Source organism: Perissodus microlepis, chromosome 17 (genome assembly GCF_051167445.1).
Source record: "Perissodus microlepis isolate ML-2025 ecotype Zambia chromosome 17, ASM5116744v1, whole genome shotgun sequence".
In the NCBI taxonomy this organism is placed as follows: domain Eukaryota; kingdom Metazoa; phylum Chordata; class Actinopteri; order Cichliformes; family Cichlidae; genus Perissodus; species Perissodus microlepis.
This window is the reverse complement of record NC_140477.1, coordinates 24,612,218-24,625,936: the sequence shown is the minus strand read 5'-3', so window position 1 is coordinate 24,625,936 and position 13,719 is coordinate 24,612,218. Positions and strand designations below refer to the sequence as shown.

General features: G+C 37.5%; 1 protein-coding gene across 3 annotated transcripts in view; it reads right to left on the bottom strand.

Annotated features, from left to right (window-relative positions):
- The window catches only part of pde4dip (phosphodiesterase 4D interacting protein), a 96,712-nt gene that overhangs the window by 41,711 nt on the left and 41,282 nt on the right, over positions 1-13,719 (bottom strand). For all 3 annotated transcript variants that reach the window (XM_084911196.1, XM_084911194.1, XM_084911195.1), the window contains exons 4-5: positions 9,272-9,382; positions 3,169-3,245 (exon numbers count right to left, since the gene is read on the bottom strand). In XM_084911196.1, the coding sequence (XP_084767322.1) occupies positions 3,169-3,245; positions 9,272-9,382 (188 nt within the window). The remainder of the gene's footprint in view (positions 1-3,168; positions 3,246-9,271; positions 9,383-13,719) is intronic.

Here is a 13,719-nt window from a genome sequence, read left to right as displayed (position 1 = left end):
CACGTATTCAGCCTTCCTAACCACACCACAGTTTAGTAAAAATTCAATGGTACGTGCATCATCTTCGAGCTTGGGTCCTCTAGCAGAAGCCTTCAATCCCCATCTTGGCCAACATACTATTCCTAAGTTGTTCTCAAAGTATCTAATGTGTACTGTTTGCAAACCTCAAATCGCACACCTTGTCTTTAAAAGCAACATAATTCATTGGATAACCTGTTGCAGTGTCTAAGAATAATTCAGAATGAATAATCAATGATTTTAATATACCACACTGGTTTTACTGGCTAGCTGTTAGCGATCAATCCCAGAGCAAAGGCTCCTTCTTTGCCGTCTTCATCCTGTTCTTTTTCTCTCCCTCTCTCTGCAGTAATGGTGGAGTCAACAAAAAGTTAAATGTTACAGTGAAACAGACTTTACAACCCATTAAAAGGCACACTGATCTGTGTTATTTATAGCAATATTCAAACTGAATACGGGCTGCTGCTGGCCATTGACAGGTAACATGCTTTTGACTTGCTGTCACCTAAACTGGAGCCGTACTATTAAATAACGAAGCCCAATTTGACCAGAAAAGGAATAGAAATCTTTAACTAACTGAAATATTAAAAGAATAAAGAACGTAAGCTCCTTGGCTGACAATGTGCGATATGGCAGCAGACTAATGGCCTGAAAGCTAAAATTAACGAATAATATCTGCTGATCTAGCCAACATTAGCTAACAGAATAAGCAGCCACTTTATAGGTCACAGCATCACCCCCACATCATAAGAACAGTTTGCACATTTGCTATATTTTAGGTTGCTGTTTTTTAAATCAGCACGGCTGATTTGTGTCATGAAATGACCTATTCATCTTCTTTCTGCCACAGCAATGCAAGTCTTATTTGACTATATTTGAAACCTTACAAAAACGTCACAAAAATGCCATTTAATAATAAATCATCGTAATAAATCATTATGTGTTGCTTAAACAGCTATAGATGTATTTCTGGCTAGGGGTTTGATAACTCTGATTTAAAAGCAATGCTGAACTACATTTAGCTGTAACAGTTATTGGTTAGCTTGATTTCTCCCTCAAACTGGGGTTACTCAGTAAACAGTGAGGTGACCTTTACAGGCTTAGCAAGGAAAAATATATTCAGACATATGAAAATAACATTACAGCTTTATATTGAGCTTTTGGCCAGTAGAGAAAAACCTTTAATACTTTAATTTTATATATGAATATTTTCCCCAAATGTTTACACACATTCCAGTACATAGCAACAGCCTCTACCAGGCTTCTATACTTGGCTTATCAAGAAAGTACTTGTGCTCGTTTTGGGCTTTCATCTTTCACTGTCATGTGACTAATTTCACATTGTTCACACTATGGTGGGCCTAGACCAGTGGTGGGCAATTCCAGGCCTCGAGGGCCGGTGTCCTGCAGGTTTTAGATCTCACCTTGGGTCAACACACCTGAATAACATGATTAGTTCGTTACCAGGCCTCTGGAGAACTGCAGGAGCTAATTTAGCCATTTAAATCAGCTGTGTTGGTTCAAGGACACATCTAAAACCTGCAGGGACACCGGCCCTCGAGGCCTGGAGTTGCCCACCCCTGGCCTAGACTGTGGGCAATCATAGAAAATTGTCTTCTAGTTAAGGTAACTAATAGCACTGGTCACTACTGCTTTGAATGTATCATGAAAAGTCTTCAGATTACTATGTATCGTTGCTACTGGATTGCTATCGTTAAACAATCCAAGAAAACTCATTGATGAGTAAAAGATTATGGATTTAGCTATATTAGAGTTATATATATATATAAGACAAAAACACATTAAATAAATTAAAATTCAGAATTTTGGAAAGTTTCAAGATGACAGAAATTTGTTCTTATGCCATTCATATGATGACTAGAGGTTGCTTTTATTCTTTTATGCTCTTATTTTATTGATTCTGATTTTGAAGTGTAACTACAGTTGGTTCCTCAAATGTCCGATTTTACTGACAGTCTCATATTGACAGAGGTGTGAAATTCGGGTGAAGTTGGTTTGGGTTAATGTTAGGTCTTTTAAAATACAAGGTGTAAAATAGGAGTAAGTGTCATTGCACTGGGTCCTTGACCCAGTGTTTTATAATTATATTATATTTATATTTTCAGTTTTTGCCTCAGTGTTTCATCCTTTGTTACTGAAATCTTTGTTGTTTTATTTTCCTCATTTAGTTCTCCCTCTTCTTGATTTCCTGTTTAATAGTCTTTGTCTCTTGTCTAGCTTAATTAATTTCAGCTGTGTCTCATTACCCTCCTGTGTCCACCTCCTTCAGTTACCTCATGTGTATTTAAGACCTCCGTTTGTCTCAGTTCTTTGTCTTTAAGTTTTCCTTTTCTTTTTCTTGTCTAAATTATCCACACATGATAACAGCAACAAACTGTGCTGTGATAACAGGAAATGAAAATAATAAAAGCAGCCTTTTCCTGAAAAACATGGACCATCTTTCCCTTTAGGGAAATTTACAAAAAAAAAGCATCAAATGCACATTAAATGGTGTAATCTGAGGTTTGCATCCTGATCTCAGTATTCTGCTTAGTTTATTGTTTGGAAAGGAGAACGGCTGAAGAAAGAAAGGGAGACAGCTGGCTTGTAAACAGGTGCTGGAGCTCATATAGTTCCCAACTCGGCAAACCATAAAACCTCTGCCCTTTACTCAACCTACTCCCATATTCTAATCACCCTCCCCCTTTAAAAAAACAAAAAAACACCCTCTGTAAGACCCTCACTTCTTCTCCACCTTGTCAGTTTCCTACCCTCTTTGTCCTCTATCCCAGAACTCAGAGGGACTTCACAAGCATTTTCGTGCTGAATCCATGCATTCCTTAGAGCTTAGTTTGTGTTGTGATAGCTAGGTTAGTCTACAGGCCAGCAGGCTTGCGTGTGATGAGAGGCCGTGGGGTCCTGAGCTTGCCTTGGCGCTGACGTACTGTTGGACTCATGGGAAACAAACTAGTGATGAAAGGAGTGTTTTTGTGCTTCGCTCAGAGGTTTCCCTGAAGGGATTTCAACAAATCTGTGCATAAGTAGTTGAGTATTCGAAACCGCTTTGAATTTTAAAATGGTTACAGGATGCTAGCGAATTATTTGTTTGATAACAGTGGAAAGGAAAAGTACGATTTTGCAAATACTTACTTTGCTTTGTCCAAAAGCTCTTGTTTCTCCTCGAGTTCCTTTTTCAGACTCTCAACTTCAACCTTGAGTTCAATATTCTGGAAGAAAATCATAGAAGCGGATAAGAACAAACAATAAAAGTTGCAGGTCTGAAATTTCACGCGCATCATATTCAGTGATGGGAATAACGGCGTTACAAGTAATGGCGTTACTAACGGCGTTACTTTTTTCAGTAACGAGTAATCTAACTAATTACTATTCCTATCGTTACAACGCCGTTACAGTTACTAACAAGAAAATGCGGTCCGTTACTATTTTTCAACAAACAGACGGTTGAAGCTGTGTTCAGCTTACCACATCTTATATGCTGCACGGAAGTAGCTGTAAGTAATCTGGATGCTACAGCTTTAAGCAGCTGCGCGCGCTCCCGCGGACGGTAATCACGATCACTGTCTAGCACAACACCTGGAGCTAAGGGGGCAAAACAATCGCATGAGTGCTGCTGTTTGACTGAGGAAGAATAAAGTAGTCGTGATAAGCCAATCACATGACGACTTAAAGACAAAGCAACAAGGTGATAGATACCAGTTTTTAATTGTGTTGATAGGCCACGTAAAACCAGAGTCATAATAAACAATATATACGTGGCGTTTTGTCCTCAATAGTTTCGTCACATTTACTGTCTAAGGACAGTAAGCACTCTCTGCTTATGAGCAAAAAAAAAAACCAAACAGGGGAAGTTTTAGACGTGAGAGAGAGAGAGCAGAGAAAGACAGCAGAAAAAGAGAGAGAGAGAGCAAGTTTTGAGATGTGAGAGATTTGTGACGTTTAGCGTGTTTGGAGTGTGTAGTTAATGTGTTGTCTTGTGTAGTTAGTGTGTAGTGTTGTGGATAGTTTTGTGTTGCGTGTCAGAACAATGAGGTAACTGCTGTCTCCAGGTAGAAAAGGAGTGATACACCTGCTGTCAGACCTGCAGGTATCAGGCTGTGATGTTCTCCTTTATAGTGGACAGAAATTATTTTTTTGGAGTGGCACAAATAATTTGTGTGGCATCTTATTGAATGCAGAACAGCTGATTGTTCTGTAAATAGTTTGAAATGGTTATTTAAAAAATCAAGGTAAAAGGTAAATGGCTGCAAATAACTTTGTTGTTTGCAAAACTTGTGCAGAGGATTTTAAAATTGACAATTTCTATTTGCATTTAAAGTTATGAAATATGATCATTAAACATGTTTGTGGTTGTTACAGTAAAAAATATAACTTTTTCTACTCTGATTTTATGTTTTTTATCTGATTTTAGATCCATTGTGTTAATACAATATGTCAAAATGAAAACATAACTGTAAATTCAGACACGTGAGGTTGTGCTGAAAGGGATGATACCAAACAAGGCAAAGTAAATAGTTTTTAAAGGTAAAATGTGGAGGGAAAATCAAAAGTAGTTAAAAATGGCCAATTATACCCTGGACCCCAGAGGGTTAAACGTTTTTTTAAAGTAACGCAATAGTTACTTTTCAAGTAATGAATTACTTTTAGAATCTTGTAACTCAGTTACTAACTCAGTTACTTTTTTGAAGAAGTAACTAGTAACTATAATTATTACTTTTTCAAAGTAACTTGCCCAACACTGATCATATTTCATGAACAGACTATATATTATTGCCAGACTAAATTTTAGGCGCTACATTATTCTTTTCCTGGAAGAGCTGGACCACTTTGTGTGGGTTCTCTTCAAGTACACTGGCTTCCTCCCACAGTCCAGAGACATGCAATTAGTGGGGTCAGGCTAATTAATGATCCTAAATTGCCCATAGGTGAGAATGACAGAGTGAATGCTTGTCTATCTCTCTGTGTTAGCCCTGCTGGTAGGTTCCAGCAATCCTCATGAAGCTAAGTGAAGCAAATGAGTTACCCTGACTTCAAGAATTTTATTTTACTTTTTCACTCTGCTGTACCCAATTTTAAAAAACAAACAAACAAAAAAACAACCCCAAAGTCAGAAGCAGTGATAATCAATTGACCTTATTTCTGCAGTCGTTGTCATTCGGTCAGTACAGCAGTACAGTAGTATGCCACACGAAACAAGCTTCCAAGTCTCACGTGCTATTCAATATCTCTGTAGCTCAGTAGGTCTATAAATAGGTGGTAGAAATAAGAGCACCTGCTGTATATGTCTCCTTCTGACCCCCAAAAGTGTAACATCCACCACTCCACCCCCAAGTACCCAGCAACAACTCTACTTTTAACTTTTAAATCTTAAAGCAGGAACCAACTGGATGAGGACTGACCATCACTTCACTCACAGTATCCGTCTGCAGTGATTGATGTTTTATGTACACCAATCTGGAATTGCAGTTCAGCATTGCTGCAGTAACTGAGACACAACACAGGTGCTGGACACAAGTGCTGTTGCTTGTATGTGCAAAGAGATGCAACATACACACGTGCATATATTGTGCACCGACAAAAACAGTGAAACATGAAGTGGGTCATTGGGTTTATAGCTGCCACTGGAACACAGGTCAAGCAGTTAGGGCAGTTGAAACAATTATTCTCTAGCAGACATGTGGCTCTCTTTAGATATACTGAGCAGCTTCCACTGAGAGCAATGAATTAAAACCTCATTCCAGGTTAGTATATGTTAAATACTTAACAGTATTTGGATGCCCTTAAAATTCCCAAAATTAACACTGCTGCAGCCCAACAGAAAATCCCACCAAATCACAAATATTCGCTCTAATCAAAATACAATAGAAAGTGATGTATTTACTTTAAAATTTTATTCAAAAAACATCAACAGAACAGACTGTTGGTTAGAAATTGTTAATGCTACCCAATTACCCAGTAAATTTAGGTCAGAGTAATAAGTAATATCACAAACTAATCACCTACTATTATCAGTTTTAATTTACTTTTTAGATAAATAAATACACTTATATGAACATGTAACTGTAAATATGAGTAATTGTGTGGATGCTTTAAGCATCCACACTATTGAGTTCCTCTTGGGACTTCCGTACACTTTTTGGCACTTAACTACTTCCACAATTTTCAGCCGATTTTCACCGTTCAAATTTTAAACTATTCTGCTATTTCTGCTAATGTGTGCTATGACTTTTGGTATTTTTCACTATTATACTTTTTAAAATATTAAGCTTAATTTGTCCCATTGAAATGAATGGGAAACTTCTGCAATTCTGCTAAAATTTGCTTGTTTTTGAAACTTAACTACTTCCTCATATTTTCACGTAGAACAACCATTCAAACTTTAAAATGTTCTCAAATTATTGGCCTATTCAGGTATAAATCAGCTTTTTCAAATCTTTTACCGTTTTACTTTTATGCCTCTTAAAGTTTTCAGTTGCAAAATTGTGATTTTTCACAAAATACACGCGTTGTTATGGTTGCTATGCACTTGGCTTCCAGTGTGCCACTGAAGGTTTTGCAGTCTTCTCTTCATGTCCGAACAACTTCTTGCTACTTGCTCAATTTTCACTCAACTTCCACAAATTAGACATCAAAACGTAGGTATTTTTGCTGGCTTTCCGAAAATGTCACTATCATTGTTGTGGGATTTATAGAATTTTGGCAAATCTCCTCAGACCAACACAAAGTCGCAAAACTCTCCATAGAAAGTCAATGGAGAGCTTGTTCAAAATCACCGCTTGATTTCTGTAATGAGAGGCATATTCGAATCGTCATATCTCCTTAACGAAGCAAAGTTAAGACATGAGGCTTGTCCCAGTATATCTTCAGACACTCCTGACGCTCACAATTCAAGAATTATTTTCTCACCTATTACCGTTCTGAAATGAGTTAGACTTGTTTGAGGGTAGGAAATTCGTCCTTCGCTCAGATTTCTTCAGATTTCAAACTCTGGAAATGAACCACTTTTTTCTCTCGTCATATCTTTTTAATGGATTTCCACAGAGACCTGAAAATTTCCATGACTGTTCACCAAAGCCTGCTGTCTCTTACGGTGAAAGAATGATATTGATACTCCAAATAGATTTAGAGTTAGAAAGCGTTGTTTGAGGGCAAGTCAAGGCAGTTTTTGCTTTGCTCTACTCAGATATGGTGCATTAGAAGTCAAATATCTTTAATAATTCATATTTTAATGATAAATTGTCAACACTTTAAGATTCCCCCATCTCTTCTGAACAAAACGGTGTAAGAATGACCGTTCTAGCCCCTACGGTTAGGAAATTATGGTCATTTGTTTGAGGGGAGTCGTCACTATGAGAAATAGACTGCAAAAATCCTGTGTCTCTGTGCTGCGTGCACCTGTTTTGGCGGGAAAAAGTGCACAGGCTCTCTGATTGGTGGATTCAAATTCAGCAGCTCCCAGGCTTTGACCTAGAAACTTACTTCTCTCTCCCTGTGTGTGTGTGTGTGTGTGTGTGTGTGTGCTTAAAGCATCCACACAATTACAATATTCATAGTTCATCACAGTGTCTCTGGTAAATCACAGTATTTCTGCTATGTTGTACTATTTTTCTAAATCATAGTGTTTCCGTAATGTTTAAGTATTTTTGGCTAAATATATTCTTTCTGTTATCTTATACTATTTCTCCTAAATTCTTGTATTTTTGAGAAGTTATCATGTTTCTGGTAAGTTACAATATTTCTGCTAAGTTCTGCTGTGCTATTGTATTTCTGCCAAGTATTATGTTTCCTCTAAGATATTGCAGTTCTGCTAAGTTATTCCATTTTAGCAAAGTTCCTTTGCTTCTGCAAAGTTTTTACAATTTCTGCAACTTTTCAGCTTTTTCAGCTATTTTTGGCATACAGCTTCAGCTTTAAAGCATCCACACTGCATTTTCGCAGAAAATGCAAATTTTTCTAGTTTAAAAATGAATTTGTGTTATTTCTGTGGATCACCTGCAGTACTTTCATAGGCCACCAGGGGACCTTAGCCCACACTTTGGGACTCACTGCTCTATCAGGTTTACCTTAAAATGTGAAATGCCCTCAAATACCTTTTGTTGTGAGTTTGGAGAGTACAAATAAAACTGAACAGAATTAAACGAATCTGTTTTCAGATAGAAAGCACAGATTTCAAGAGTGGATATGTTTTTAACTTTTCCTTTGTGTTTTAAATTGTCATGCGTTACAGGATTGATGGTTTTCTTTTTGCAAGAAAATATTTTTTTTGGATTTTGACGTTGCTGTAAAATTATACATAACATTAGAATTAATAGATACTTGCATTAGATACTCGCTGGTGCCAGGTAACAGCAATGACAAGTATTTACTGTGGGTCATAGGGCTGTAGCATATTTGATGAAGCATAAATATACTACAAAAGATTGGTGTGGAAAACAGTGATCACTGTTTTCAGAATCATGTACAGCCCTCTGCCCTCATGCAGATCGAGTAGATGAAAAGAAATTACATATGTTTTTTATTTTGAAAGACTGATTTGTGAAGTGGCAGAATAAGTTTTATTTTAGTATCAAGTATATATCATTATTGAATTACAAAAATAGAGAGAATTACATTTTAAAATTCACCACTTGTCTAATCCATGAGATCATCTAACAGTTTTGGACACTGTAACATTAATTCAATCACAACAACAGTTCTATCAGGGTGCTTTATATTGTAATGTAAACACCAAGTCCTATAGCCCAAAAACATTGATGTGGGGAGTGAGGGCATAGGGTATAGGGAGGGATAGGGAAGGAGGGGGGTGTAATAATATTTCTAGGGATCGGGGCCAAAATGCAAATCTTCAAGTAAAATCCATATATATAAAAATGTACTTAAGTATTTAGTTACTAATCACTGCTGCCAGAGAGAGTGAACAATTTCAATCCTTTTTCTTGTGACCCTTGGTGCCTCAGAAGGTTGAGGCCCTCCTTTATTTCTGACTGCAGCACTGAGACAACTGTAGTCACTCTAAATCAGCTTCACAAGCAGAAATGTTTGACAGAGAGTTTGAATGAACTGCTACGGAGCAGCCTGAGACCTACTGTCAGTATGAGTTACTGTCAGACACAAACCTGCATATCTTTGCATAGCATATAACTCCACATCAAGTGCATGCAAGTACAGAACTTTTGGAATAACTTGCATGCGCGTGTCACAGTTAAATTATACACAGACTGTTTTTCTTACTCACCCACTTGTGCACGTCATCACTGCTCTCCTCAAATTTCTGCTGGATCTTCTCCTCCAGGAAGTAGATACGCAGCTTTAGGCTGAAGTTCTCCTTCTTCAGGTCATTCAGGTGCTGTGAGATAGTGCGGTAACCACGGAAGCCAGAGTTAGACATGATGACAGGCTGCTCCTTTGTAGGGGGCACCGCAGCCCCCCATTCAATACAGCATAATGTGGGAAAAGACAGGACTGCAGAGAAGCAAAGCCCTGTCTGAAAAATCTAACTGTTCTGATGTTGTATAGCAAAAATCTAATGCTCTAATCTCTCCCGCTAGTACACTTCAATAGACAAGCGCAAGATCAGAGTGCTGGTCAAAACAAAAAGTGGACATGAGCTCCTCGCTGTGTGGATTTGTTACAGAGGGGCTCAGGAGTGGCATGAGAGGGGAGGATGAGGGGATGTTTCCTTTTTTACCACGAGAAAGGCATTACAAGAATCTGAGACAGGAGTGAGTGTGTGCTGATAACTGCTACAATACTGAGCTGCTGTAGAATATCCTTTCACTTGTGAGTGTGTGTGTGTGTGGAGTTTAATTGGGATTACATTAGCCTGACATCAAAATAAAATCTCCTTGAACTGAACTGAATATGGGCATTTGTACATGAGCTACTCTTTGTATGTTCTCCAGTACTGACAAGAGCTGAATGTTTACAATACAAGTGATGCAAAAACATGTGCTCTACTAATACAAATTTAAGCTCCACAAAAAATAACAGTTGACTCAAAGCACTTTAGACTACAAGCACACTATGCATTTATCCAGTGTTTTATTCTAGAAACTTTAAGCGCCTTATCTACCTTACTTCAACAGCCAATCCACAATCGCCCACAATCTAACATGCATATCTTTCCACAAAGACATATGGAGAACATGCAAACTCCATACAGAAGCTATGAGGTCAGAGTGCTAACCACTACACCGCTGTGCAGCCCAATAGGGGCAAATGTGAATTTCTATTCCATTTCAAATTTACATGGTCATTGAATCGTAAAAAGGCATAACTTGGTCATGCGCAGTTAAAGGGTGTCCTTTGAAATATGTACCATGCACGTAGGACTTTCACTTTATAACAATATAAGACCAAATTTAATAAAGCAAAATAAAAGTCTGCTCTAATAAATTAAAACAATAAATGAATAAATACATGAAAATGCAGTCTCAGGAGTGAAGTTTTCATCTAAAAACAGATTCATAGAACCAGAGAGTACCAAACCACAGGGAGGCACTAATGCTCTACCAAAATTTCTAGAACCAGACGTCTCAGAGTGAACTTGAATCCAGAAGCTATTTAAAGAAACCTTTGCCCCACGGCTGTCACTGAGGAATGCTGAAGTGGGAGACAGTGATCACACATGCAGGGCTGTCCGATGGCAGCACTTCAGATGGCCCTGTGCCACACTGACTGACTGCATATTAAATTACATATGCCTGAATGCATGAACATATATTGTGTACACATACATGCACACAACATCTATGCCGAAAAAGGGGACGGCTATATGCAGAATGTTCATAACTGAAGGCTTTGAACATAAAATGAAATCACTTAGTCAGGGCTATTGAAACTTCACAGGGACTTTGTGCACTTAATTTTAAAAGAACACAGTTTGTTTGAGGTAATGTGTTTCTCCTTCTCCTTTGGAGCGTATTTTTCTCCTTAAATCTCAGCTCACACAGTTCGCTAAATGGCTGTGTATTTGTGTAAAAACAGACACATCTGCTTCTCATAGGGCCCACATCAATCAGTAAAGCAATGATGGCAATGATAGAGTTTCTATTTTTAGTGTTCCTATTTCAGTTACAATGTTATAATAAATAAAGATAAGAATGAAGATAACTGTAATGTGTATTTTTCATTGATGACAATAATAAAAAATAAATAACATTTTGTACGAGCACTGTAAAAAGTAAGAAGATAAGTTTAGCATTTCAGTCTATTTTTTATGAATTCGTGTGTCAGAGAACACTGAAACCCTGGCTGCACACTAGAGTGTGTGTATGTATTTATGTATATACTTGCGTATGTGTGTACTGCACTACTCACAGCTATTTGTCATTAATCAATCCTTGCAAACACAGAGGTTAAACCTGAAATATATTACTGATACAGTAAATATATTAGTGATGACAGTGGTAATCTTATTCTGACAGTCTGACAACACAAAATAACAAAGATTACATCTGAGAAATTAAGCACATGACCACTTCAGGCCAAAATGATCATAAGAGTTTTTCATGACTGCCACAACTACACTGCAAATCAATCTGGAGTTAACAAGAACTGGAGAAGAAATGTAAACCCGAGGCCATGCAGAGAAAAAAGACTAAATTTATTGCAAAGCGGCATGCCCGTGAAATGAAATCATCCTAATTCTCCAGGACTTTTCCAGCATCAGAGCATAATCCAATACAAGAGAAGGAGGGGAGAAAAGAGAACATTATAACTTTTTTTCCAGGCTGTTGCACCTCCAACTTTTACCACACTATGTTTCATGAGTCAGGAACAAACTCAAAGTCCCATTATTAGAATCAGAAAGTATTAAGACCTGAAATTTCACAGAAGAAGAAGATCCATTTTAAATGTTTTCATTGTCCCTTTCCACATTTCTTTTTCTTAAAAAAAATAATCTTATGCCTCTATTAGAAGTTGTTTTGTTACCATGGATGGTAGGAGGGAAGAAAAACAGTTTACTACCCTCTGCCCTCTGTTTAACTGGGAGGTTGCATGTGAGTGTATGAGTTTGTGTGTCCTCCGGATTGGCGGACCATTGGGAGTTTTCCCCCTTTACCGGTAACAGGAGCTCCTTGATGCCAGCTAGCTCAACATTTTCCAGCCATACTCTCTGGCAGTGCCAGCCCGCTAATGCAACTCTGCAGTGGGAATGTCTGATTGTGTTTATTATGCTGCCATGGTCCATGCTTCACGGTGGTTAAAAATTATAATTTGTAAACCTACTTAAATCATCAAGAGAGCCACTAAAAACATCCCCATGAGCTAATTAAAATTATGGACTAAAAAAAGAGGGATTAATGCTTGAAGCATTCTAGAAACCAGATAACACCTGCATGATGGCTGTATGCTGCAGAGTGGTTCTTTACATATGACATGCAATTACATATGTGGCTGAGTTCACCGTACTAGGAAAGACACTAAGCAATACAGAGAGGTGCAGTGCGCTCTGCCACCTGTTAGCAAAAGGGTTCCTGCCCCAAACCCCAGCTGGGGTCTATATATGTATCAGTCTGTGGGTTTCCTCAGTATGATTAATAAGTATGCAAACTCTGTCTTGTAGTCTAAATCACTTTGAGTGGTCAGTAAGACTAGAGTAGTGCTCAATTAATGTCAGTGCATTACATTTGAATGTGCTCAGTCTAAGTGGTGGGTATATTGATATTTAAGACATTAAATTCGTCTTCATTTGATTCGACACATCAGGGTTGGATTAATTAAAACAAACAAAAAATAATAATAAAAAAATTCCCAGCACAACGTAATCTCTTTGTCACTCTAATATTTCATGGGATGATTTGAAACAACATAACATTAAACTACAGAGACCACTGGTTATTGCAAACTGCAGATACTGGAGTGTTGTTTTTAGTACATATAGGACAGACAGTGTAAGTCATGAATTTTGAATCCACAGAATTGTGGTTCAGTGTGAATGTACTTAATACAGGAAGAAAAACTAAAGTCCCTGCAAAACATTATATTACACTTAAATTTTAAGAGAACTTAACAAGCAGGAGAAGGCCATGTGCTACTGTTCTCACACTGAAAAAGTGAAAACCTAGCCTTAAAAGTGAACCTAATACACCTAGAAAACTTTTACAAGGTTGTAAAAAAACAAGAAAAAAGAAAGAAACTTCAATGTATTACTCTGAGATAGAACTATATACAGTTCAACTCTATTTTCCAGTGAATAATCATTTCTTCTCACACCACAAGACTCATAACACTATATTCAATGGTTTGGCCAACCTTCAGAGAAAATGTGACTCAATGTTTGAGATTTATTTACTGGGATAATTCATCAAGAGGAAAATTTAAAGATTGGCTGTCAGCAGAGCAAAGACTGCTGAAGAGAGAGACTCCAAACTCAAACCCAAACAAAATACAGAGAATATCAGTGTCAAAATTCTCAACACAAAGTTAAGAACACAACGTATATTGATTTAATTACTATGTTTAATTCAAAATAAAGGACAAAATGTATCTCTGCCCATCAACCACAGGTGCTGTTTTCTGAACTATCTGGCTAGGTGTGATCTATTAGGCGTTAAACATTAAACCAAATTTAGCCTTTATGGTCTCTTAATTGTTAGATAAGCTCTCTAATCAACAAAAGGAAACAAAAACTCAATTTCTAATCACGAATTTATTCATGATTCAACAAGGATGAGGAAC